Source organism: Paralichthys olivaceus, chromosome 9 (genome assembly GCF_024713975.1).
Source record: "Paralichthys olivaceus isolate ysfri-2021 chromosome 9, ASM2471397v2, whole genome shotgun sequence".
NCBI classification, from domain to species: domain Eukaryota; kingdom Metazoa; phylum Chordata; class Actinopteri; order Pleuronectiformes; family Paralichthyidae; genus Paralichthys; species Paralichthys olivaceus.
Window position 1 is genome coordinate 22,877,219 of NC_091101.1, and position 23,075 is coordinate 22,900,293.

The window sequence follows — 23,075 nt, forward strand, 5'->3', positions numbered from 1 at the left end:
TACATTGTTGAACAACTTATATAAAAATGACGTGAACGCTTCCTGTGATGCTCGGTCAGTGAGATCTCCAGCTCGGCTCACAGCTCAGTCAGCAGCCGAGGCCACGAGGGACGAGCCGCAGAGCATCAGTGTTTTACTGCTGCACCAGGATTTAAAATAACTAACAAACCCTTTTTTCATAGTGAGCCAACTTATGAGATCTTCATTTTATAGTCATAAGATAAAGACACAAAGAAACTCTGCTGTGAAATATTGAGATGTGAGACGACAGACTTTTTATTCCTCCAAATGAAAATAGAGACAAAAGATTAAATGTGAAGTGGAAAACAGGAAACAGTCGGTGACTCAGGAGCTTTCAGAGTCCTCACCTGTATCTTGAGCTGATGTTGGGGTTTGACCTTCTTCCTGAGTGGTGCAGACAGCGACAGCAGGCCGCCCTGGTCGACGTGGAAACGGCGATCTTCGTTCCCGCTCACGATGTGGAAAGAGAAAGGTGGGCCGTTCCTGGGCGTGTCCTTGTCCGTCACCACGAGCTGAAGGATGCTGCTGCCGACCGACTCGCCCTCCTGGAGAAGACGAGGATCGAAGGACAATTAAACCTTTTCTTCAAGTTCTCTGTTATTACTTTCTCTGTGATCTGAATGAACCACCATGTTTGCGTTCATGGCGTCGGTACCGCAAGACCAAAGTCTTACAGCCGGGTTCAGGAGAAAGAGTAGAAACAGTTTGGAGGTACGTAATGTTGGTTTTTTGAACTTCAATTAGCTTTCACACAACACAACTCTGTTTTGGAGATAAAACAGATTCTTCTCCAGTGGGAAGAAAACACTTGTGTCAGGGTTAGAGGTTTGATTCCTTGTACAGGTCAGTGGTTTGAGCAAGGCATCAACAATGAAGGGGATTCACCTTCAAGGGTTTTTCTCATGTGGGGCTAAAGTGGGTGCTCGGGGGAAATTACGAGCAACAAGGGGAGTCGAACTGTGTCTAACTTTCTGTTTTAGTGCTTGGCTATTCTCCGTCATTCAATCTTCCTCAGTGCGGCACAGTGGTGCAGTCGTTAGTAGCACTGTTGCAGCGAGATTGTTCAGAGTTCAAGTCTCATCTCCTGCAGCCTGAGCCTGTGTGAAGTTTACATGTTCTCCCTGTGTCTGAGTCCACTAACTGTTCAAACACATTACCTGAATGTTTGCTTTTCTCTTTATAGCTGTTTTCAAAATTCCATAAAATGCACATCCACACCGCCACACCGGCAAAAGCTCAGTACAGTGAATCTGACGCATTACCATCAGGATAAAGGTACAGAGCTGCTGCTTCACACCCTCCGGTCCAGCTCTGTCAAACAATATTAGTTTTGCCTTCCTCAACAGAAACATCTGACAGATGCAGACAGCACGAAGCCAAACACGTCACTTATGTGGAGTTAAGTCTTATTAAACTCTGGAGTGAAACACGTCGGATCAGTCCATGTGTTCGTGTTTGGCCTGCAAGAGAGGAGACAAACTCCAGTCAGCGTTTTCCAGAGGTACAGGTATCAACACAGATGTGTGGGATTTATCACAGCGCTCCTGCCTCTGAGGACTTTGACTAACATAACGAAGTAGCTGTCCATCTGCTGCTTTCAGTGAAATACGACTGCAGCCTCAGACGGAGCAAACGCTTCACTGGAACAGATGTGCTCGTCATAAAAGTCGACGGCAGTAGACAAACAAAAGAATCTAATGGCAACAGGAGAGAGGACGCTGTCACCGACGTGCAACACCTGCAAAAAAAAAAGTGACAACTCATTCCCCCTGTTTCAGCAAACATCCATCTGCTTAATGCAATCGCTGCTTTCTTCTTCGGGGCCGAGCTGGCGGGGAGACATCGGCAGATGGGACAGTAACACAGAGCTTGGATTCAGCTCCACACAGAGCTGACGCTGTGGCTCCTGAACTTTCTATCCTGACAGAGCGAATGGCCTGAGACAACTTTAATTGTCGATGAGCGACAGCCAGCGTGGCTGAAACAGCGCCGCGATGTGCGCTGGGTGTGGGAGCCACCTCATCCAGAGGTGGTGAAAGTACACACATCCTTTACTCAAGCAGGAGTACAGATACTTGTGTTGAAAGTGAAGTACTCAAGTACTTTTCAAGTACAACAGGGAGGAGATTCACCGCTTGAAATCTGTATTTTTCAACGGGTCCTGTAATTAGATGGTTTCAGTAAAAAGATGCCACTGACGTAATCACTCACTCACACACTCACGCACAAACACACACACATCTAGAAATCATGACAGCTGATCTCTCTGCCTCTTTGAAGTTCAGTAACCTCTGGTTCGACTCTCTGAAGAGTTTCAGTCTTGAACTCTCACAGTTTTAATGAGCTCTGGGCATCACAGTTGCGATGAAGCAGCACTTACACTCCGTCATTTTTTCAGATGGAGAATGAGAGTTATAAAGGTACAGAGAGATCGAGAGACCGACACAGAATTTCTCTTTAATTATCTGGAGTAGTTAGTTCATCAGTCTTCATTAGCAGCTCATTACACCGTCAGGAGCAGAGCAGGTGGAGGTTCGCAGCCTGACTTGAGTTTAATTTTATTAATTTTTTTTATTTTCAAACCCTCTTTTCTTTCTCAGATTGGCAGAAAAAAAACTAAATTGGCTTTTTTTTTCTTCTGAGGAGCAGCATGTTCTGCTCATATTAACAAAACACACAGAGCGAGTCCCCCTCTTCGTATTTTCTCACTGAGTTGTCAAATTTCACACATGAATGCGACTGCTGCCGTCCCCCCCCTCCCGGGACACCGTGGGTTATTTGAGCTGAGGAACAGACAATTCTTTTTGTGGCTGGATGTTTATTTTACATATCACTTGTTGACGTTTTGTTCGTGAACAGTTGCGTGCGGTCAGTGTTTCCTTCTACTGCAGGGCAGCATGGTGCCAACATTTATTTTTAATCTAACCGCTCCAGGCTGTGAACGTGGTCGGTTTCTGAAGCTGTTTTTCTCAACCACAACACGCCGGAAGGAATCTGCCAGACTCGTCTACTGTGTCCCACAGGGGTCAAACTAATTAATAAAACAGGGTTAAAGGCAGAAAGCTTACTTTTAATCACCAGGAGGTGCACATTTGATGGATCTTATGAGGGAAAATGGGATGAAATTATTTTTTTGTGCAGCTACAACGTCCTGAGTCATAAACTTCATCCATCTGATAAATACAATGAAGGTCTCAGTGCATCATGGGCAGTGCAGGACGTGACGCACACAGAAATCCGTAGTTTTGGCCTCTGGGCCGTTGGAGGTTGTCCATTTGTGGTGTAATTCCCACCGTGTCCACCGTCTGGTTCGATACAGCTAATATCAGAGTCTCCCTGTTAAAACTGCAGCCATTGACAGACACGTGGGGCCAAACACACAAGCATTCACCAAAGTTGAGAGTCGTGCTGCGGATTTTCTTTTTTCCAGGAAGCAAATGTTTTGTTAGACTGTGGACAATCACGTTTTCACACAGGCAATATAAAAACATACAAACATGTCCTATCTGCTATCAAACTGGGGTTTGTGACCTTAACTGCAGCCGGCCACCAAAAGGCAGTCACAACATCTTAGCTCCACTTTTGGGAAGTTTCCCTCCGGTCCAGTCAATTTCAAATTTTCCAAATCTGCTCAAAATGCGAGATTCCCTGATAATATCTGCTGTAATGATGTAAATCTTTTATGTGGGTCTGTAACATGCTGGAGGTTGACGTACCTGCAGCAGCAGACTGTGGTTGACCTGTGAGAAGACCGGGGGGTTGTCGTTGACGTCAGTGACGGAGATTGTGATGTGAACCGCAGACGACAGAGAAGGATTTCCTTCGTCCGCTGCCTGCACCGTCAGAGAGTAATGAGGGATCTGGAGAAGAGATGAAAATCTGTGTTTTTATTTGTTTTACTGTCTTTCTCTACCAAATGTAATCAACTCCCCCATGCTTGAGAAATGATTACCCTTTAACTGTGTCTTATTCATTTGTATTTGTGGGACACACAGACAGACACTGACCTCCTCTCTGTCCACCGCCGTCCGCACCGTGATTTCTCCGCTGCGATGGTGGATGGAGAACTGCTGCAGAGGGTCTCCGCTCACGATGGAGTAACGCAGCAGATTGTTGATCGGACCGTCCTGATCAGTGGCTACAACCTGAAGGAGACAAAGGAAGACTTCATTTTAATATCAGAAATGATCTTTTGTCCTGCTTACTTCTTTCTGTCTGACAAACAAAACTTTGAGCTTCAATGGATTATAACCTACAGACAATCAAACTTTATTTTACTAATAATCATAATCAATTTGTTTTTCTCTATAAAATATTTGCTGGAGTGCTCAGACTTGTCTTCAACATCCTGACGTCCATTTCCTGTTCCTAATAACACATAATGAGTGTAACAAAGCATTAATTATAATCTTCAATAGCAGATTGATTCATTTGTCAAAGAAAAACTTTTGTGCTCAACGAAAGACGCCGATGACTCATTAAAATTGAGATTTCATTGAATAAAACGGATCCCGTGCCTCTTTACTTCCATGACTTGAGCTCAGTGTAACAATAAATCCTGTCATATTCTCCGCTGACCGAGGACCCTCTGCAATTATGTGGAAACAGTTTCAAACGATGCAGTTAATGGTGAAAACAGAAAAATGGAAGCAGGGGACGGGTGGGGGAGGGGAGAAAAATGTCAAATATGAAACCATGTGATTACAGACTCATCATCCAAGCGTGGTCCGACCATCAGCGAGCAACTGAGCTGTGTTATTGCTGCGTTATCTCTCGTGCTGGGCTGACAGATGACGGCTGACATGTTGTCAGATAACCGTGTGTGTGTGTGTCTCTGTGTATGTGTATGCGTGTGTTTTTAACACGTGTGCGTCATCGATAGATTGCCAGATCATCTCATGCAGCCATGATGTTATTGCGAGCGTGGAATTATTAATGTGTCATATTTCACATATGAGTTTTTTCTTTCAGTGTTTTTGTCTCAAACTTGAATTTAATTTTATTCCCAGTAAACAATATTTTTGTAGGTGTATCTACAAAGTTCAAGATTCTGTGAAACCACGTGTGTCGCTGCCTTGATCTCTACCTTCATCACCAGGCTTCCAGGCGTCATGTCCTCCGATATGTCGGTGCTGTAGTCGCCCCTTCCAAAAACCGGCGGGTTGTCGTTCACGTCCGTCACGTTGATGATAACGGTGGTGATGTCGCTGAGGGACGACTTTCCACGACTTCCCTCCACAGACAAGTAGTACTCCCGCAAAACTTCAAAATCCAGCGGTGCGATGAGGGTCAGGAGGCCTGCGGACCAAAGAGTAAATACTAAATTATTCTCACTGAAAAGTCTGAGAACATCGATGTTTGTAGTAAAAATACAACATGTTGTTTGTCTTGGTGTAAAACATGTAGAGTGTGTTGTGTTCAGATTTAATGTTGTGATGAAATCTTTTGATTTTTAACAAAACCTAGCAGCTCGGAGCAGCTTAAGAACAGAAACTGTTTTTTGGTTTTGATTTTGTTCTGTGTAGTTCTACGACCTCTTCACCTCCAGATTTTCCACGACTCCCGCCCCCCCACCGCTAACCCCCCCAAGCAAAATGCTGTTAACGCTGCTCTGCTTCAGTGATCTTCATAATGGAATCCAGAATGTTAATTATGTAGTGACAGGCATAATATACGGTTTAAAACAAACGTTCTTATGGCACAAGCAAGCTTCTGAATAATATCCACCAAGCGTGTGTGTGTGTGTGTGTGTGTGTGTGTGTGTGTGTGTGTGTGTGTGTGTGTGTGTGTGTGTGTGGGGGGGGGGGGGGGGGGGGGGGGGGGGGACTTTGGTCAGCTCAGTGAAGTTTAACCTCTCAGGAACTATAAACCTCTCCACAGCCGCCGGGCTCGTGTGTTCTCTGTCATGTGAAGTCTGATGCCTCTTTTATCGCTCCTATAAATTGAGGTTTGTCTCTAAAGGGACATAATGTGTCATGTCCTTTTTTTCGCCCCGTTCAGTCCGTCAGGTTTTGAAGTCGTCGTCTACCTGAAGCCTGACAGATGGATCTCTTCACCTCCTGCTCTCTCTGCTCTGATCATTTCATCATCACAGCTTTGAATGGAGTGGGATTTTTATTGGTTGTTAATGATGAAGAAGAAAATAAAAGGTTATTATTATTATTACTGAGCGGGAAAAAGAACGGATCCATTTATCAGTGGCTGGGGATGAAAATATTATTCGACAAATGAAATGAGCGATTGATTTTATTAAAATTTCAAGCTACCATCAGTTTTTATAAATACTATTCCCAAAAATTCTGAACCAGCCTCAGTGTACCACACACAGCCCGAGCGTATATCTGTCCACAGGCTCATCGTCTCCCGCGGAGTGTGGGGGAGACGCACACAGCTTGTTTTCCTGGGACGCCAGCCAGCGTCTTCCTCACTTAATTAAGAACAGCCAAAGTGGGATCCAACAATAACATCAATCCACCATTCCCCTCAGAATAAAACATCTCCAGGTTTCAACAAGTAAATTATTTTCTCCTCGTACACACCTCACTCTATTGATATTTCAATATAGATGTGACAGCCTGAGTTAAATGATCCACGCTGTGTTATTCATTCATGTGTTTATTCAATTTAATTTTTTTTACCTTCCTCTGCCAGGAAACACCTGGATCCACTGCACGTCTTCTGATTATTTTCTTTACCAGTAAATCTGATGTCACAGAGCAGCTCTACTCCATCTTTATAAGGCGCTAAATAAAGTTTGAGTTGTTCACTTACCGGCTCTATCAGAAAAAGAGGAATAATTACTTTCACATTTGAGTCAAATCTGACTCATAGTTCTGAGGCTCTGATTCAAACTAACCTGTATCATCTCGACAGTTACATGTCCCAACAAATGCAGTATCTCTTCCTTGTCTGACAAATGTTTACTATAAACTATTGTGACCTACATAGCTAACCCACCCACCCACCCAGTGTTTCTGTAAGGTGGATAAAACTTGAGCTGAATGAGTAGAGATGAGTTTCATCTCGAGTGTTTTAAAGAGAAGGGACTCGCGGGACTGACGACTAAAAATAGTTTGGAGAACCAACTAGCGTCTGGTTGTCATTCCCTCCCTCATTAAAGCTGCTTTCCTGAGCTTTGCTCTGAGAACCATCCGGGACCACACAGAGAACGACGCGGCCGTCCGGCTCGGTCCTGATGAGTGAAATACTCACAGGAGCACAGCGGAAAATTATCCCAATCAGATGCACTATTTACTCCAGTCTGAATCTAATTAAAAGTGCGTCCAGCTGCTTTAGGAAATTACTGAGCCTGAGTGCTCAGTAAGGGAGAGAGGGAGAGGAAGTCAGCGCTGACAGATGCTTTCTCCCTAAAATAAAGTTTGGACATCAAACCAGTCTGAACAAGTGAGGACCAACGCGCCTCTGTCCTGTGCTACACATAGAAAGATGCACACTAGAAAATGTCTGGACCCTGGTTGGGTCAGGTTCAGTCACAAAAACAGAATGTCTCTCAGGCTCCGTTGGGTTCGGACAGAAAATTGCAGCCCAACAAAACTTCCAAGAAGTCTGAGAGAAGCTCTTTATTTAGTTTTTGATGTCCGTAAGAATCACTGTTCCTCTTCTACAGACTCAGTTTGAATTCTTAAACCTGCACTGGATGGTGTCTCTGTGTGTGTGTGTGTGTGTGTGTGTGTGTGTGTGTCACTAAGACGTGGGAATCAGAGAGTCGACGGTGACAAATCACCTTCACCCAGTTTCTTCTTCGTGAAAAGTTGCTTCACACTGTGCAGAATGAGCTCAGGCTTCTTTCAGCAAAACACAAAACAGACACGAACCCCTACTGACAGAAACCTGGCAGCGGGGAGCACGAGCAGCCGCGCAGGAGCTGCAGCACACAAACCATATATCTGTCAAAATGCCGGATTTTAACAGGTAGACGTCGCTGTCACAATGATTCTGACACATTAGCATAATTGCCTGCACAATCAGGATTTACGCGGACGGACGTCAGCCTCTGGTGGGATCTGCAGCTCACGTGGTGTGAATGTGGAAGGAAATGTGCTGGATTGTTTGAATGGGAATTATTTCCACTATGGTTTTTGTTTCTATAGAACAGAAGCAGCTTGTTGAGCGCAGCAGTGGCAGGTGTTAGAGGGAGTTAAAGGCTGATGGGAAATCAGTGCCAAGATTTTTATTCAGGGAAGAAAACAAGACTTTCACCTCTTTGCCCAAGAGGCAAAGACTCGTTTGGCTGCTTCAGCGTTTACAGACATTTTGAAGTTTTGCAGGATTCACAGCCGATACGAACACAATCTTGGTTTTCAATTAACCTAAGTTCGTGACCAACCGACACAACAATAAACATAAAAGAAGCAGAATAAAGTACAACACAGCTGAAATACAAATGTTTCCTTAAACTAAATCAATGCTGGACATGACATTAAAAAGCCAGTTTAGTGAGGTTTAACGATTTAACATTATTTCCACCAGCATCGTGCACTTGTAGGAGGAAAACACAAGCAGCTGCCATAGGGCTTGATGTTTTATTAAAGCACAGCGTAACCCGAGATATGCACAGTACGTGTGTATCTGTCGTAACTCAACACAAACACTAATGTAGCTTAACTTCCCAGAACTGTTCTTCTCAAGTTCTCATGTGCAAAAGAAACACAAATGGTCACTGTGGTGAATATCACTTATAAAAATTAATATTCATATATGCACAACAAACTCACACCCAAGTTGCGTCGTGCACAGCGACAATAAGAATTTCACTGATACGTTTTGCATCTTGTATGTCACATTGTCACACGTTCCTCTGTTCTGGGTAGATTTCACAGTGTTTCCGTGGCTGCACCATCACACCACAAACCCACCAGTGACTCACCGACACATTAACGCCGGCACGTTGGTGAAACCTCAGCAAACCTGGCACCTGCAGTAACATATGACAAACTGCAGAGTCTGAAAAACACCTTCTGCTCAGCGAGACTACAACTGAAGCCTCGGACTTTAAGCATCTTTGCTTTTTAAAATAAGATTGAATCATTCAGCGCACGTGAAAAATCAAAACTCATAAATTATCGGCAGTGGACTCATCCAGACAGTGATTCATTCTCTTTTGATTACACAGCGGCTGAAGAAGAAACTTCAACAAAAGCAAATTAAAACTTTGTTCTGCCTATCACATCCATCTCAGCCTGACAGATGGGACAGGCACAGTGAGTCAACAACAACAAGTTTCTAATGTCCTCAAAACGCTTCTTACAGCGGCTGCATCACGAGGCTCCTCCGAGAATTTAAAAGGTACTTTAAAGTTTAAATAGATATTTCATTTTCAGAGTTAGTTCCATAAAAAAGTCCTCCAATTTAATTTATATCAAACTATGTCTAGACTTCAACTCATCTGAATCCTGAAGCCTTAGAGTTTGTACACCTTTTAAAAGCAGATGTGAAGGTTGTTGAGGGTAAACACAAATTGAATTTGGGATATAACAGTCCCTGCATGAGTCAACTTTCTTAAGGACGGAGTTTAACTTATTTCCGGAAATATTGTCATTGGCTTTCTTGCAAGAATCAAAGAAGAATCACTTTCATGATGAGCTGAATAGGAAATGAATTATTCTTTAATATAAACTCCCTACATGTTCATGAGTAATGGGGATGTGATCTATAAGAAACCAAAAAAACACTTTATTTTCAGATTTTACTTCCTGTTTTCAATCCTGTACTTTTGTTCGTTTGTCAGCTGATTACACAAAAAACTACTGAACAGATTTCCATCAAATTTGGCGGAAGTATGAGACACGGCCTGAACTGTATCCCAGCAGATCAGATTTAAACTGTGTATAAAGATGGACGACATGATGACTCTCTCCATGTTAGCAGAGGGGACATCGACCAAACTAAAAAAGTCACATTAAACAAATGTTCCTCAAAGATGGTTTCTGTCGTTTAGGTCGTTCTTGTCACACTGATGTTTGTTTTGAATTATATCTGCAGCTGATATTTCACTCACTACTCACATTTATCATATTCTGTATATCGATGGTGTCTTAATGGAGACAAAGCCCATCTAAAGTCCAGAGAGTTTAAATGGGAACACAACACAGCACAACCAGAAACAAAAACTCAGAAGAACAGAGGTTTGAATTCCTGAGCAGCCGAGTTCAGTTTCCTGTGTTAGTGAGTAAACAAAGAGGAGGAGGATCGTGTTGGAGGATGATCTGGGGATTTATTGATTAGAGGAAGCTACAAACATTCACAGTGAGAGAAAAACAGAAGCAACTGAACAGCAGGAGCTCTCCTCCTCTTCCTCCTCCTGTCCGGACTTTTAAACTCTAACAATGAAATGCAGTGATCGATGAACATCGGTCTTCTGGCTTTTAATGATTTATCGGCAACAACGGCCCAAAGAAACTGAATCCAGTTCACGAGTTTTCGAATCCAGCCGGGGACAGAGCACGAGGAAACTCTGGAGACCAGAACTCTACCTCAAACTTCACTTTCATCAAAATAAAGAAACTTTTGTTGTTAAGAAATAGAACGGGGGCTGGATGAAGGGGTCATAGTGTCTGAAACATTGGGGCAACAATCACAACTCTGAACTACAATAAAGTAACTGAGAAAAACAGAGGAGGGTGTAAAACCTTCCAGTGTTTGGGAAAAGAGCTTCTCGCCATTTAGCCGTCTAATTATCCATCAAGTTTTCAATGATGAGGCTGATTTTCTCATTTATAACTGTGCCTACATCGTTTCACACTGCCGGCAATCGTCTGGGAAGTTAAGTGTTGCATATTAATATCCACAAAATATTCAATTCAATTTAAAGACACTAATTAACCACAAATATGTGTGAGTTATTAAGAGCATCACAAGGAATTTAGATTTAATCCTTATTGCTTTTATGTCCGATCCCTGTTTAATGTCATGAAGTAATCCAGCTGGATTTATAGCACAGAAACTCTGGACTAAAAAAAGAGGAGGGTTCTGCTGTGCAACCTGTTGAGGTCCAACATGACCACGAGTATAAACCGAATGTATCTGAGGAGGAATTTCAACTGTGCTTCACCGGTCGTGTAAATCTGGAAATACGATGAGAAAGATGAAAACTAACCTGTTCTTGAGTCCAACAGGAAACGTCCGTCCTCGTTACCAGACATGATGCGATACACGACAGGATCCGGCCCTCCTCCGTCTGTGGTGAGGGCGGAGACGCTCAGCACCTCTGACCCCACCGCTACAGACTCTGGGAGCTGGGCGGTGTACTCTGAGCTCAGGAAGACGGGCTGGTAGTTGTCCAGGGAAACCACGTCCACCGTCATGGTGGCGATGGAGTAGAGGTGACGGGGCAGACCTCGGTCGGTGGCTTTTAACTTCAGCTCGAAGGAGGGCGGCGTGTCTGTGGTCAGAGGTCGCTCCAGACGCACAACCCCCGAAAACTCGTCCAGGGAGAAGTAACCGTCGTCTCCAGCCAGGAGGGAGTACTTCACCTCGGAGTTTATTCCTGCAGAGAGTGAGCACACAGAGACATGACTGATAAATAACATGTACAAATACTAGATATTTATCAGAAGCAACAAAAGTATTTATGATCACAGTCCCAAGGTGAAGCTGAAAGCTGTTAAACCAATACTACTTTTTTATTTTCTTGAGGCTGCGCTTTAATGGATAAAATATCTTGATGTACAAAGGTATGTACGGATCCGTGAGATTGGTGTATCGCTACACTCCTTCTCTTAATTTGTTTTTTATTCCTCACATACTTCTATCTCTACAGGATCTTTTTTTAATTCAATCAAACTGGTTGGTGAGGAAAACCAGGACAAACCAACTGCCTTCATCTGATCCCTCCTTAAAAACTCTCTGCTCACACCCCTGCAGGGACACGTTCAGGACCTGCAGGCTGAGGGGAGTGCCACGATCAAAGGTCAACATTTAACTGGAAGCTTCAATAAACACTGAGCTGCAGTTCAGCTGCTTCGTGTTGTTGCTCGTTTCTCTCTTTTCTCCAGTTTCTGGCGCTCGACAGACAAAAACATCTAAATCTGCAAAACTTAAAAAATGTTTCAACTCTTGTTACAGTTGTTTCCACGCGTTTTTTTAAACCATATATTTTGTTCCTGCTGAATGAGCCAAAGGGTTTTTCCGATACATTTCTCTGAGAAATAAACTCCCAAGAGGTTTGTCTCTCGTCACCGTCGCTCTGTGAGAAACAGGACAAGCTGCTGCACATCTGAGGGAGTGGCTGACCTGCTCTGTCTGCTGCTGCTGTTTCCTTGTGTGTGTGTGTGTGTGTGTGTGTGTGTGTGTGTGTGTGTTTGAGTGTACGTAAACAAGTAAATTTAAGAATTAAAAAGTAATTTGAATGTCACATCACAACACACACACGTCACACACACCTCCAATCACTGAAAACACTTGTGTGTGATTTTACTGTTCCAACACCTTAAAAACCAACCAACCATCGGAGGCAGCGAATTAATAAAACATTCTAAAACACTGCTGCGGAAATTTGCCCCAAACGTTGCCAGCTCATTTAAGTCAGGAGAGATTGGTTGAAATTGGTTTGGTATTTGTTCAGAACAAAACAAAAAAAAAAACTGTGTGATCAAATTGTTTTCGAAGAAAAATAAGCAAAAGGAAATCATCAGGGAGTAATGTGAGGGAAACAAGGGAAAGGATAATAAACAAGGACGGAAGAAAGAAACAAGCACGGAGGTTTGAGAAGACGTTGACGTGAGAAGAGGACTGAGGTTTGTCTTTATGTGAACACTTGAAGTTACTGTAAAGAAATAATAGTGATTCTAAACATAGGTCTCTTTCTTTTTAATACTAAACTCTAAAAGAACAAGTATGTTCACTTTTGGGAGCCGACATGTCGTCGAGGCCCTAAGCCGGATAATAAATGACACTTTCCTGGGTTTTGCGGTTGAAAATAAATGAGCCAGTAAAAAGCAGGGAGGCATAAGAAAAACAAGCAGGTTTTAAAACTAATCTAAAAAGAATGTAGTTTGCAAGTGTTAAAGGAGGAAGCAAAAACGGTCCCCCCATCTGTTCTGCTTCAGCACCGACCAACAAACACTGTAATATATTTTCAGTCAACACATCAAGTTTAATTTATCATATAAAATATTTGGATGAGATCCGAGGAATACAAACATTTTCGGTCCCAAGACAAACACTCTGGGATAAATTTTACACTCTCAGCCCCGATCGTCATAACAAACAACTGGACAGGACAAGACAAAAGTTTTGTCGCCACGGTTAAGAGCTAAAACCCCCGTGCAGTGAACCATCATGACAGAGCTGGAAAGAAACAGAAAAGGTATCATCATGTGGGTGTTTCAGGAATGGGAATGGTTGAGTCTTTCATTGTGTTGAGGATCAGTAATATTACACACACACACACACACACACACACAGACACAAACACACACAGACACACACAGACACACACACACACACACACACACAGACACAGACAGACAAGCCTGAGCATTAGGGCTGTAATAGTGTTAGAATCAGTGATACCAGGACGAAGGTGTTGGCCCAACATGTTCTGACCTGAGTGAAACTACATGTATATAATGTTCTCTCTGTTATTAGTATTTGCATTTTCAGAGATCCCTAAAAGACAATAGAAAAACTCAATGCGGGGGGCGGGGGCCTACCGGTGTCTGGGTCTTGGGCGTATATGACGGCGATGGGCGTTCGCACGGTGGTGTTGTCGAACACGGTGACCTCGTAGTGGCTGGAGGAGAAGCGTGGCGGATTGTCGTTCATGTCCTGGATCATCAGCAGGATGTCCGCCTGGCAGGACCGCCCCCCGCCGTCCGTCGCCTTCGCTACCAGGTTATATTCAACCTCCTTCTCACGGTCCAACACAGCCAGAGTGAACACCTCGCCTGAAATACAAAATCAGTTTTTAAAAGTTATTTCAGTTTTTTCAATTCCAAAAAAGAAACATTTCTATTTCTATTGTAATTCATAAATCAATTCATGAAATTGTTCTTGCACACTAAAACCGGGCTTGAACGTTTCCGAAAATATCCCGGTTTAAGTAGCTCGGAAAACAAGAAAGCTTGGTGTTGTGGACAGTATCGTGAACATAACGACGGTGCTGCACCTTGAAACTAAAATGTAATAATGTGGATGTAGCCTCTCCACAACCCCGCTGTTAGTTTGGCTGAAACCTGTCCCATATCTTCCAGTTCAATCGGCTGCCGTCTACGACATGAGATGCAGATGTTATGAGAGAAAAGAAGAGTGACGGACGTGAGTGAGCGGCCTCTGGGATAAAAAGACACAACAATGGAAATGGTTTTGGGCTCTCGTCAGCGCGGAGCCTCTCTGAGCAGCTGCAGAGAGCCGATGGTATCGCCAACTCAAACACTTAGAGGGAGCACTCGTGCTTGGACCCCAAACACACACCATCATACCTGTTCTGTGTTCGAGATGGAACTTGTCTGCGTCAGGACCGTGGAGGGTGTAGGAGATCTGGCCATTAGCTCCCATATCTGGATCTGAGGCGGAAACCTTCAGCACAAACATGCTGGAGGGCGAGTTCTCCATCACCACCTCCGTGTACACGAGCTGGAACAGGAGGATAATAATAATAATAATCCCACTTTTTCTCTGTGAAGCTACTGAGTGCTGGAGCGATAACAAGATTTATAGCAGAGTTTATCTTTTTAAGTCTTTGAAGGAAAAAGCTGTTTGCTAAATAACTGTTTTCTTCAAGACACATTTACAATTTAACTGGAAATTTACCAAAAATGATCTTTTATTCATTTCCTTTTTATGGTAATTTTTAAATTGTATACAGCATAAACCAGAACCATACACCACAATACTTATCTGTCTCATAACTCAAAATCAAACTGTGTGTAGTTGACAAAATGACAGTTGTACTGAATCTATCATAACTTCCTCTCAGTATTGATTTGAAAAGTTTTCGCTGTGTGTCGGAATGATTCAGAATAAAACTTTAACAGGAGAAGTAGCTGGTCCTGCAGACCACAAGGGAATATATAATATGAAACAAATGTTTTAGAGTTTAAAAGGAATTATCTTCTGCTTACATCCAATAACAAATCATTTCATTGAGACTGTATTTTTTTACGACGGTGGCAGGAGGTCGTTTAAGTATTTAGTGTCCTCAACTTTTTCTTCAGTGCATCTGGACTGATGAGATTCTTTATCAGTGAAGGTTTGATGAGTCGGTGGCAGACAGAGCGACTCTCAGACTCAATATACTCAGATTATATTGGTACAATTAAGAGTATGTGCAGATAACATAAAATAAAATAAAATTTCCTTTAACGGTTTCTGGTGACAAAGAGGACTGTTGAACCGAGCATCTCCCACTGGAATGTGTCTGATGAGCTGTTGTTGGACGACTCACCTGTTCACACAGTGGACTGTTGTCATTGATGTCCAGCACGTGGACGTCCACGGTAACCGGAGCCTCAGACTTCCCGTCGGTGGCAATGACTCGGAGCGTGTATCTGTCTTTGGTCTCTCGGTCCAGACGCTCCTTCACGATCAAACCCCACTCGCCCTCGTCCTGCTGGATGATGGCGAACTGGCCCAACGGGTCCCCGTCTGCAGGAGCGAGAGAGAACTGACTCATTAGTTCATGAGCTAATCTTCTTCATAATCGACTAAACAATTGCTTGTGTAACAGTATTTCAGATCTTTTCATTGAAGGTATAGTTGCTGTTGTAAAATATATAACATTATATTTACAATTCAATATTTAGTTTTTAATTGACACAGTTAACTTTAACTCTTTAAAAATTAAAAACCAAACACAACATGTTTGTGACAAACAGATAAATTAATGCCTGGATGATTGGACAATGAAGGTTTGAAACTTGAATCAAGTTGGACAAGTTTTACCTGAACGCACTTACTGAACTGAACTTAAGTTGGAAGAACTTGACAAAAGCTAGTAAACACATCCCAGTTATAAGTGATACTAACAAGAGGATATGAAGTAAAACGACTTGCGACTACTTGTTAGAGTTACTTTAAGGTAAATGTTTTCCGATAGATGTTTTTTAAATAAGATCAACTTGTCGGATGTTACAGCTGCTTGTTGAATGAAACCACTTTAACCTCAGAAATCTTTGAATCCTCAGATCTTGTGACTGACGTGTTGAGTGTTATGTGGGTTTTCTTTGGCAGTAACTCTAATCAGGTGCTACGGTCCAACAACAGCCTGCAGCGACGTAAGGAATAGTTGAACTCGTATTATACCGTGACGAACAGGTATATCACTAAACTCTTTTTTATAGCAGTTGACACTTGTTATTTATGACACCATAAACCATGAACATTTAAATTTGCTCTGCAGGTAAATCACAGGGATGATTAAATGTTGGTGCTTTATCAAAACGTTCTCTCATGGTGGAGTTTTAAAATTCTGTTTCAGGCCTTGAAGATAAACTCCCGAAAGTCAGTGTATGAATTTTGAATTTTGTTGAATGAAGCCGTTCTGTGTTAGACACACTCTCCTCAGTAGGTACATTCATCACATGAATCATTCTGGTGCTGGGCAACTTTAATTTCCCCGATATATTTTCTTCTGTTTGTTTTTGATGAGACGTGTCGGCATCGGACTAACACGACCATTTATAAATAATTCCAATGAAAATATTCCCCCTGTTACACTTTCCGAAAGCGATGCTGTGACAGCGAGCCCCTTTCGATCTGTCCAGGGTTGACTGTCTGGAGGGAAGTGGTAGATTTGCATTAATACAAGGCTTTGTTTTTGTTGATAGCCGCAGGGTTTCCAGTTGGTAATTCTGACTTGTCGGCTTGTCAACCCGTTCCTCTTTGTGATTAATCTGCAGCTGAGGAACATCACGGTGCACAGAAATTTAATTTCACCTCAATAACGTCTTGATGAATCCCACACTGAAGCAGCAGGATGTGAACAAACACAAACTCGCTCTCAGAGAAAACTTAACGATCACAGGTAAATACAGAAGTAAAACACAATCACTGGTCGGTATCGAACAAACACCACTCAACATCCACTCCTTCACGGGCTTTCAGGGACACTCGTACATACACATCCATAAAAAACACACCTGTGATGTAACACGTCACAAGCCGGTTCTCCAGGGACACGTCTGCATCTGTGGTTGTCATGGAGACGATGACTTCCCCCGGGCTGCTGTCCTCCACCACCGAGCCGAGGTAAACGTCATCAGAGAACTTCGGCGGGTTGTCATTTTCGTCCATCACCGTCACCTCCACCAGGACGCTGGACGACAGCTTGACGTCGCCGCCGTGATCTGTCGCGACCACGTTGAACCTGTAGACTCTGGTCGTCTCACAGTCCGTCTCCCGCGCGGTCGTGATCCAGCCGCTCTCGCCGTCAATGGTAAACACCTCTGTGACGTCAACAGCGGTGTCAAGAGGGAGTGACTCCAAGGTGTAGGTCACAATACCGTTGTTGTCGGTGTCTGGGTCGTTGGCGGTCACCTGTGGGTCAATATGAGCAGTAGAACTTTAGTTTTCAAACTAAATGAGATTTGAGAAAGTGTCCAGACATAATACTAGTCCCTCACCTGTATTACAGTGGTTCCAGCCGGCATGTTCTCAGCCAGGAAGGCTCTGTACGGGCTGGCATCGAACACCGGCTGGTTATCGTTCACATCCTGGACCTGGATACTGACAGACACCAGTGAGGCCACGTCAGTCCCGTTGTGGTTCCCCTGAGCGATCACATCTATCTGGTACCACTTTGTCCTCTCGTGGTCGATGGTCTTCTGCAACAGCAAAGTCCCGCTTTCTTTGTCCAGGCTGAAAACTTTGTCCCTGTTGCTTTCCACCGTGTTCCCGTTCACCAGGCTGTAGATGAGGGGCGTGTTGGAGTTGGCCCTCACAGAGCCGATCTCCGTCCCGATGGGGACATCCTCGGCAGCTGAGAAGGTGTAGAGAGGCTCTGAGAACTTTGGGAGAGGAACCTCGGGAGGAACCACTTTGACCTGAACGGGGACGGTGGAGTTGTAGAAGGGAAGGCTTCCGTCTCGAGCCTTCACCTTGAAGTTGAAGATCTTGTTCTCTTTGCCGATGAGACTCTCTTTCACGCTCACGACTCCGGTGAAAGGGTTGATCTCAATGATGTCTTCGGTCACCTCTTCGGCTTCATCTACAGTGTATGTGACATCTGCGTTTTTGCCGTCGTCTGCATCGTACGCCATGATTTGAATGACAGGGGAGCCTTTGTTCACCGTCGACTGAATTGACACCTGGTATTCTGACGCTTTGAACTGAGGCACGTTGTCATTCTCATCGGTGAGAATAATCTTCACAGTGCAAAAAGCCACTTTTCCGCCACCGTCTTTCGCCATCACTTTAATAGCTATCACTCTCTGGGCTGGGTTTTCTCTGTCCAGAGGCTGTGTGGTGATGACCTGTCCGTCAACGTCGATGGCAAATTTCTCATCGGCCAGTTTGTTGATGATGGTGTAGTCGACGCTGCCGTACGGCCCATCGTCAGGGTCAATGGCAGCCAATCGGATCACACGAGTTCCCGCTTCGGCGTTCTCAGCCAGCTCTGCCTCGTAGACGCTCTGCTTGAAGTACGGACTGTGTCTGTTGCTGTTAATCATGTCAATATTGACCGGAGCGGTTTTCTGAAACACTCCATCAGACACGGCCACTGTGAGGTTGTAGTAAGGATCCAGATTCCTCTTGCACACGTTAGAAAAGGATATGATTCCTGAGGATTCGTTGATGTTGAAGTAATGACCTTGGTTCCCTGAGAGGATTTTGTACTTGAGGTTATTCAGGTCACCGGTGTCGGGGTCTGAAGCTTGGATTTTGATGACGATGTGGCCGCACTTTGCCATTTCATCCAGTGTGGCTTTGTACTGGGAGCTGACAAAGTCCGGAGGGTTGTCATTGACGTCTGTGACATTGACAAAGACGCTGGCTTCACCGCTAAGAGGAGCAGCACTGTGGTCAGTGGCTTTGATTCTCAGAGTAAAGTGCTTTATATTTTCATGATCCAGCGCTTGTTTTGTGACAATCAGTCCGCTGCTGGGGTCGATGTCAAAGAAATCTGTCTCGTTTCCCTCTGTTTTCACCATCTCGAAGGACAAATCTTTATTCCGTCCTGAGTCCCTGTCGGAGGCAGAAACTTGTAACACTGAAGAACCAACAGGAAGCGCTTCAGAAATGTTCACACTGTACTTTAGCTTCGAGAACGCTGGTGCGTTATCGTTCACGTCCTCCACTTCTATTTCTATTGAGGCCTCAGAGAAAGCTCCGGTCACAGAATCAGTCGCTCTGACTGTTAACACGTGCATCGTCTCACTCTCGTAGTCGAGCGGGTTGGTGACAGTCAATGCGCCTGTTTTAAAATCGATGTGAAAGTGTTTTGAGGCGTTTTCCTCTTCAAGATTGTAAATGAGCCGATAGCCCTCTGGATTTCTGGCCTGGACGTGCAGGATGGTGGTGAAGGGTGGGACATTTTCAGGGACCTTCAGCGGATAAAGAAGAGTCTGGAAAACTGGGTTGGTTCGATTCCTCACTTGAATAGCAAGCTGCGCCGCTGTGCTGTGAGGGGGGTCAGCCTCGTCTATAGCCAAGACCCTCAACACATACTTGTTGAGGGCCTCAAAGTCCACAGGCCTCTGAAGTGACACGTCACCTACATCAGGATCTATTCTGAAAAGGTTGTAATCTTCCTCTAGTGAGTAAACGATGGATCCATTTTCCTCCAAATCTTTATCGACGGCAGTGACTTGATATAAAACATCCCCTGGTTCCGTGTCCTCAGATATCATCATTGAAAAAGGTAAATTTAGAAACTGGGGAGAATTGTCATTGACATCATCTATAAAAACCTTGACCTGAGTTGTGGCCGTCCTGGATGGGGTCCTCGTGTCTTGTACCTTCACCACGACATTGTACACGTCTTGCTCCTCTCTGTCAAAAGGGACGCCCGTTGTTTCAAGAACGCCTGATGTCTGGGAAACTGCAAACCTCCCCATTGGGTTTACCACAGAATATAAAAGAGGCTCGTTTAAATAGCAGCCCGTTGCTTTTAGTGCGGCTAACGTTTTGACCGTCTTAAGGTTTTCTATGACTCTTGCTGTATAAACATTCTGCTCAAACCTGAGATCGCTGGCTGTGAGGTTTGTTACATTTATCATGACAGTGGCCGAGTCTTTGTAGAGGCCATCGGAGGCTTTGATAACTAGTTGATAAAATGGCCTGAATTCAGAAACATTGCTCACGGTGATGACGCCAGTATCAGGGTGAACTGAAAAAGCATTGTGAAGATTCCCCTCAGTGATGCTGTATGAGACTGACGAGTCTGCGTCATGGGCCGTGACGCGCACAACATCTGTATCTCTGACAGCTGGGAACATGATGGATGGCTCGTACACTGGTGCGGTGAATTGTGGGGGGCAGTCATTCAGGTCCAGGATTCGAACAGTGACCTTGGCGGACTCGGCTGCAAACAGCGATGGCTCCCCCGAGTCCTTCACCTGCACGGTGAAGTGATACTCGGCCCTGGTTTCAAAGTCAACTGGTGAAATTAAAGAGACGGTGCCCATACTCGAGTCCATCTTAAAAATGCTCAGGATGTCGGGCTCAAGGATCTGATACACCAGAAGAGAATTTGCATCTCTGTCTGCATCTGACGCCTGGATGACCAGAGGAGTGTTTCCTTCTCCCATCACCATGCTGTTCATGTTGGCCAACTCACTGATTTGCCCCCAGTACTCCCTCCGCTGAAAAACAGGAGCGTTGTCATTCTCGTCAATCACGTAGATGTGGACAAGAGTCTTGGACGAGGCTCCAGCTGTCGTGGAAGCTGTGACTTTGAGTTTGTAGGAAGCACAGTTCTCAAAATCAAGGTGCTGTTGGGTTGAAATCAACCCAGTGTAGGGGTTGATGTGAAATATCCCATTTGGATCTCCACTTTCTATCCCATAATGCACTGCAGCTGGGCTAGAAGCTGAGACGGTGACGACTGGCGTTCCGAAGGCGCTTAACTCACTGATCTCTGTTAGGTATTCGTCCAAAAGGAAGGTGGGTGGGGAATGGTTGGAGATGAGGATCTGGACGTGGATGGAGCAGAGGTCGCTGCGCTGAGGGAAACCCTGATCGGTGGCCTTCACCGTCAAGTGGAACAGGTCCTGAGGCTGAAGATCCAAAGGTTTGGAGACAGTGATGGAGCCCTGCTTAGGATCTATGGAGAAGACGTGGTCGATGTTTCCTGCAGGAGAGAAAATAATGAAATACTCAAACATGTTGTCATACTTGAAGACGTGAAGTTCTGCAGGAATCAAAGACAAGAATCCAAGTATGACAGACAGAGTTATTATAAAACAACATGACAGATTCGACCAGATTATTTATCTGTATTATGGTAATTAAGGGTTCCAGTAATTTATCAAGCAAAAACTGTAATTTCAGGTTTCATTTGTCAGACATGATAAGGCTTTATCTTGTACTTGTGAGCGACTTTTTCACTGCTTTGTGATCTTTTATGGTTAAAATGGTTATTAAGTAAATCAGGGAAGTAGAAGTGGATTCAGTTTCCTAAGGTTAGAGCCAGATATATATATTTAATATTCACATTAACAGAGAGATACAATAATGGAGCTGATCTTCTTTTAGACTATTCTTTCGGTAAAATAAAACTAATCTTGTCACTTTGATCAATAATATTTCCCCAGGGATTAATCCCACACTACGTTCTCTACATCTTCTGGCCCAGGCGTTCTCAGGTCAAGATGTTTAAGGTGTGTAATAAGATCTGAGGAGAGTACCTGAGTGCAGAGAGTAGCTGACGTCAGCGTTGCTGCCCATGTCCTTGTCCAGCGCCTTGACGCGGATAACCTCGGAGCCAGTAGGGGCCAGGTTTGAGATGGTGGCCTCGTACCGAGGACTGAGGAATGCTGGTGAGTGGTCGTTACAGTCCTCCACGTGGACCACCACCTTCACAAAGTTCCTCTTTACAGGGATCTCCTGATCACGCACCTGAGGGGGAGCAAGGAAATGTGTCTTTGGTTTTACCAGAATTTCAATTAAATTGATGATTGTACGGATGGAAACTGTGTCATTACCATGACAATGAGAGTATGAACAGAGATCATCTCATAGTCCAGCTCCTCCGTCATCACCAGGACGCCGCTCTTTGGGTCCAGGTGAAAGAACTTGGTGCTGTCAGGGTGGAGGCTGCTGTGGATGGAGAACACCAGCTTACTGTTGGCGTCGGCGTCCTGAGCACTGATCTGCAGGATGTCCTTCCACGGGGAGGTGTCCTCAGGAACCCTCACCTTAAGACACACAGAATCAGAAGAGGACGAGGGTGACGAAGGTTTCCAAGAAAATAATAATAATAAAAAACAACAAGAGTTTGAGAAATTGAAACTGAATTCTTGAACTTTGACGTTTCAGTTTGAATAACTATTTTCATGAATAATTATGGTCGGACTGAGAACGGAAAACTTTTTGAGGACAAGAAAATATTGTGTTAAAGAAGCGGCAGGATCAGAGAGGGCGATGATTACTGTGATTAATAAAAACAACAGTGAAGCAGCCTGGTACTGTCACAGCAAAGAACGCTGACAGGGATTCAAATATATGTTTGTTTTTTTTAACTCAACCAAGTTTCCTGAAAATCTGTTCAGTAGCTTTTGTGCAATCTTTCTTACAAACCAACAAACAGACAAACAGGGGTGAAAACATCCCCTCAAATACCTCAAAGCTATAACTTCATAAGTAATAGCAGGATTATCCCAAAAAGAAAAGAAAAGAAAAGAAGAAACTATTGACAATCCAACATGAAAGTCACATTGGAAATATGACAAATCTTATGTTGCTTTCAGGATTACTCTTAATATTCATTGTCTGTTTGTATTATCACTTTTCAGCCTCCACTGTGGGACACGGCAGGAACAAGTTATCCTAGAAGTCTTTGATGAGAAGTTGGTTTGTTTAACTGGCTTTACTGGAGAAATCCCTGAAATAAACAATCTTGATTTAAGACTTTTTGTTCTTGTGATTACAGAGAG

General features: G+C 44.0%; 1 protein-coding gene across 1 annotated transcript in view; it reads right to left on the reverse strand.

Moving 5' to 3' along the window:
• Positions 1–23,075, reverse strand: part of fat2 (FAT atypical cadherin 2) — a 73,882-nt gene that overhangs the window by 19,973 nt on the left and 30,834 nt on the right. The window contains exons 9-20 of the mRNA XM_069532058.1: positions 22,125–22,332; positions 21,828–22,038; positions 17,604–21,271; positions 17,121–17,517; positions 15,428–15,627; positions 14,463–14,616; positions 13,695–13,928; positions 11,138–11,527; positions 5,108–5,319; positions 4,029–4,166; positions 3,738–3,881; positions 369–566 (exon numbers count right to left, since the gene is read on the reverse strand). Coding sequence (XP_069388159.1) covers positions 369–566; positions 3,738–3,881; positions 4,029–4,166; positions 5,108–5,319; positions 11,138–11,527; positions 13,695–13,928; positions 14,463–14,616; positions 15,428–15,627; positions 17,121–17,517; positions 17,604–21,271; positions 21,828–22,038; positions 22,125–22,332 — 6,154 coding nt within the window. The remainder of the gene's footprint in view (positions 1–368; positions 567–3,737; positions 3,882–4,028; positions 4,167–5,107; positions 5,320–11,137; positions 11,528–13,694; positions 13,929–14,462; positions 14,617–15,427; positions 15,628–17,120; positions 17,518–17,603; positions 21,272–21,827; positions 22,039–22,124; positions 22,333–23,075) is intronic.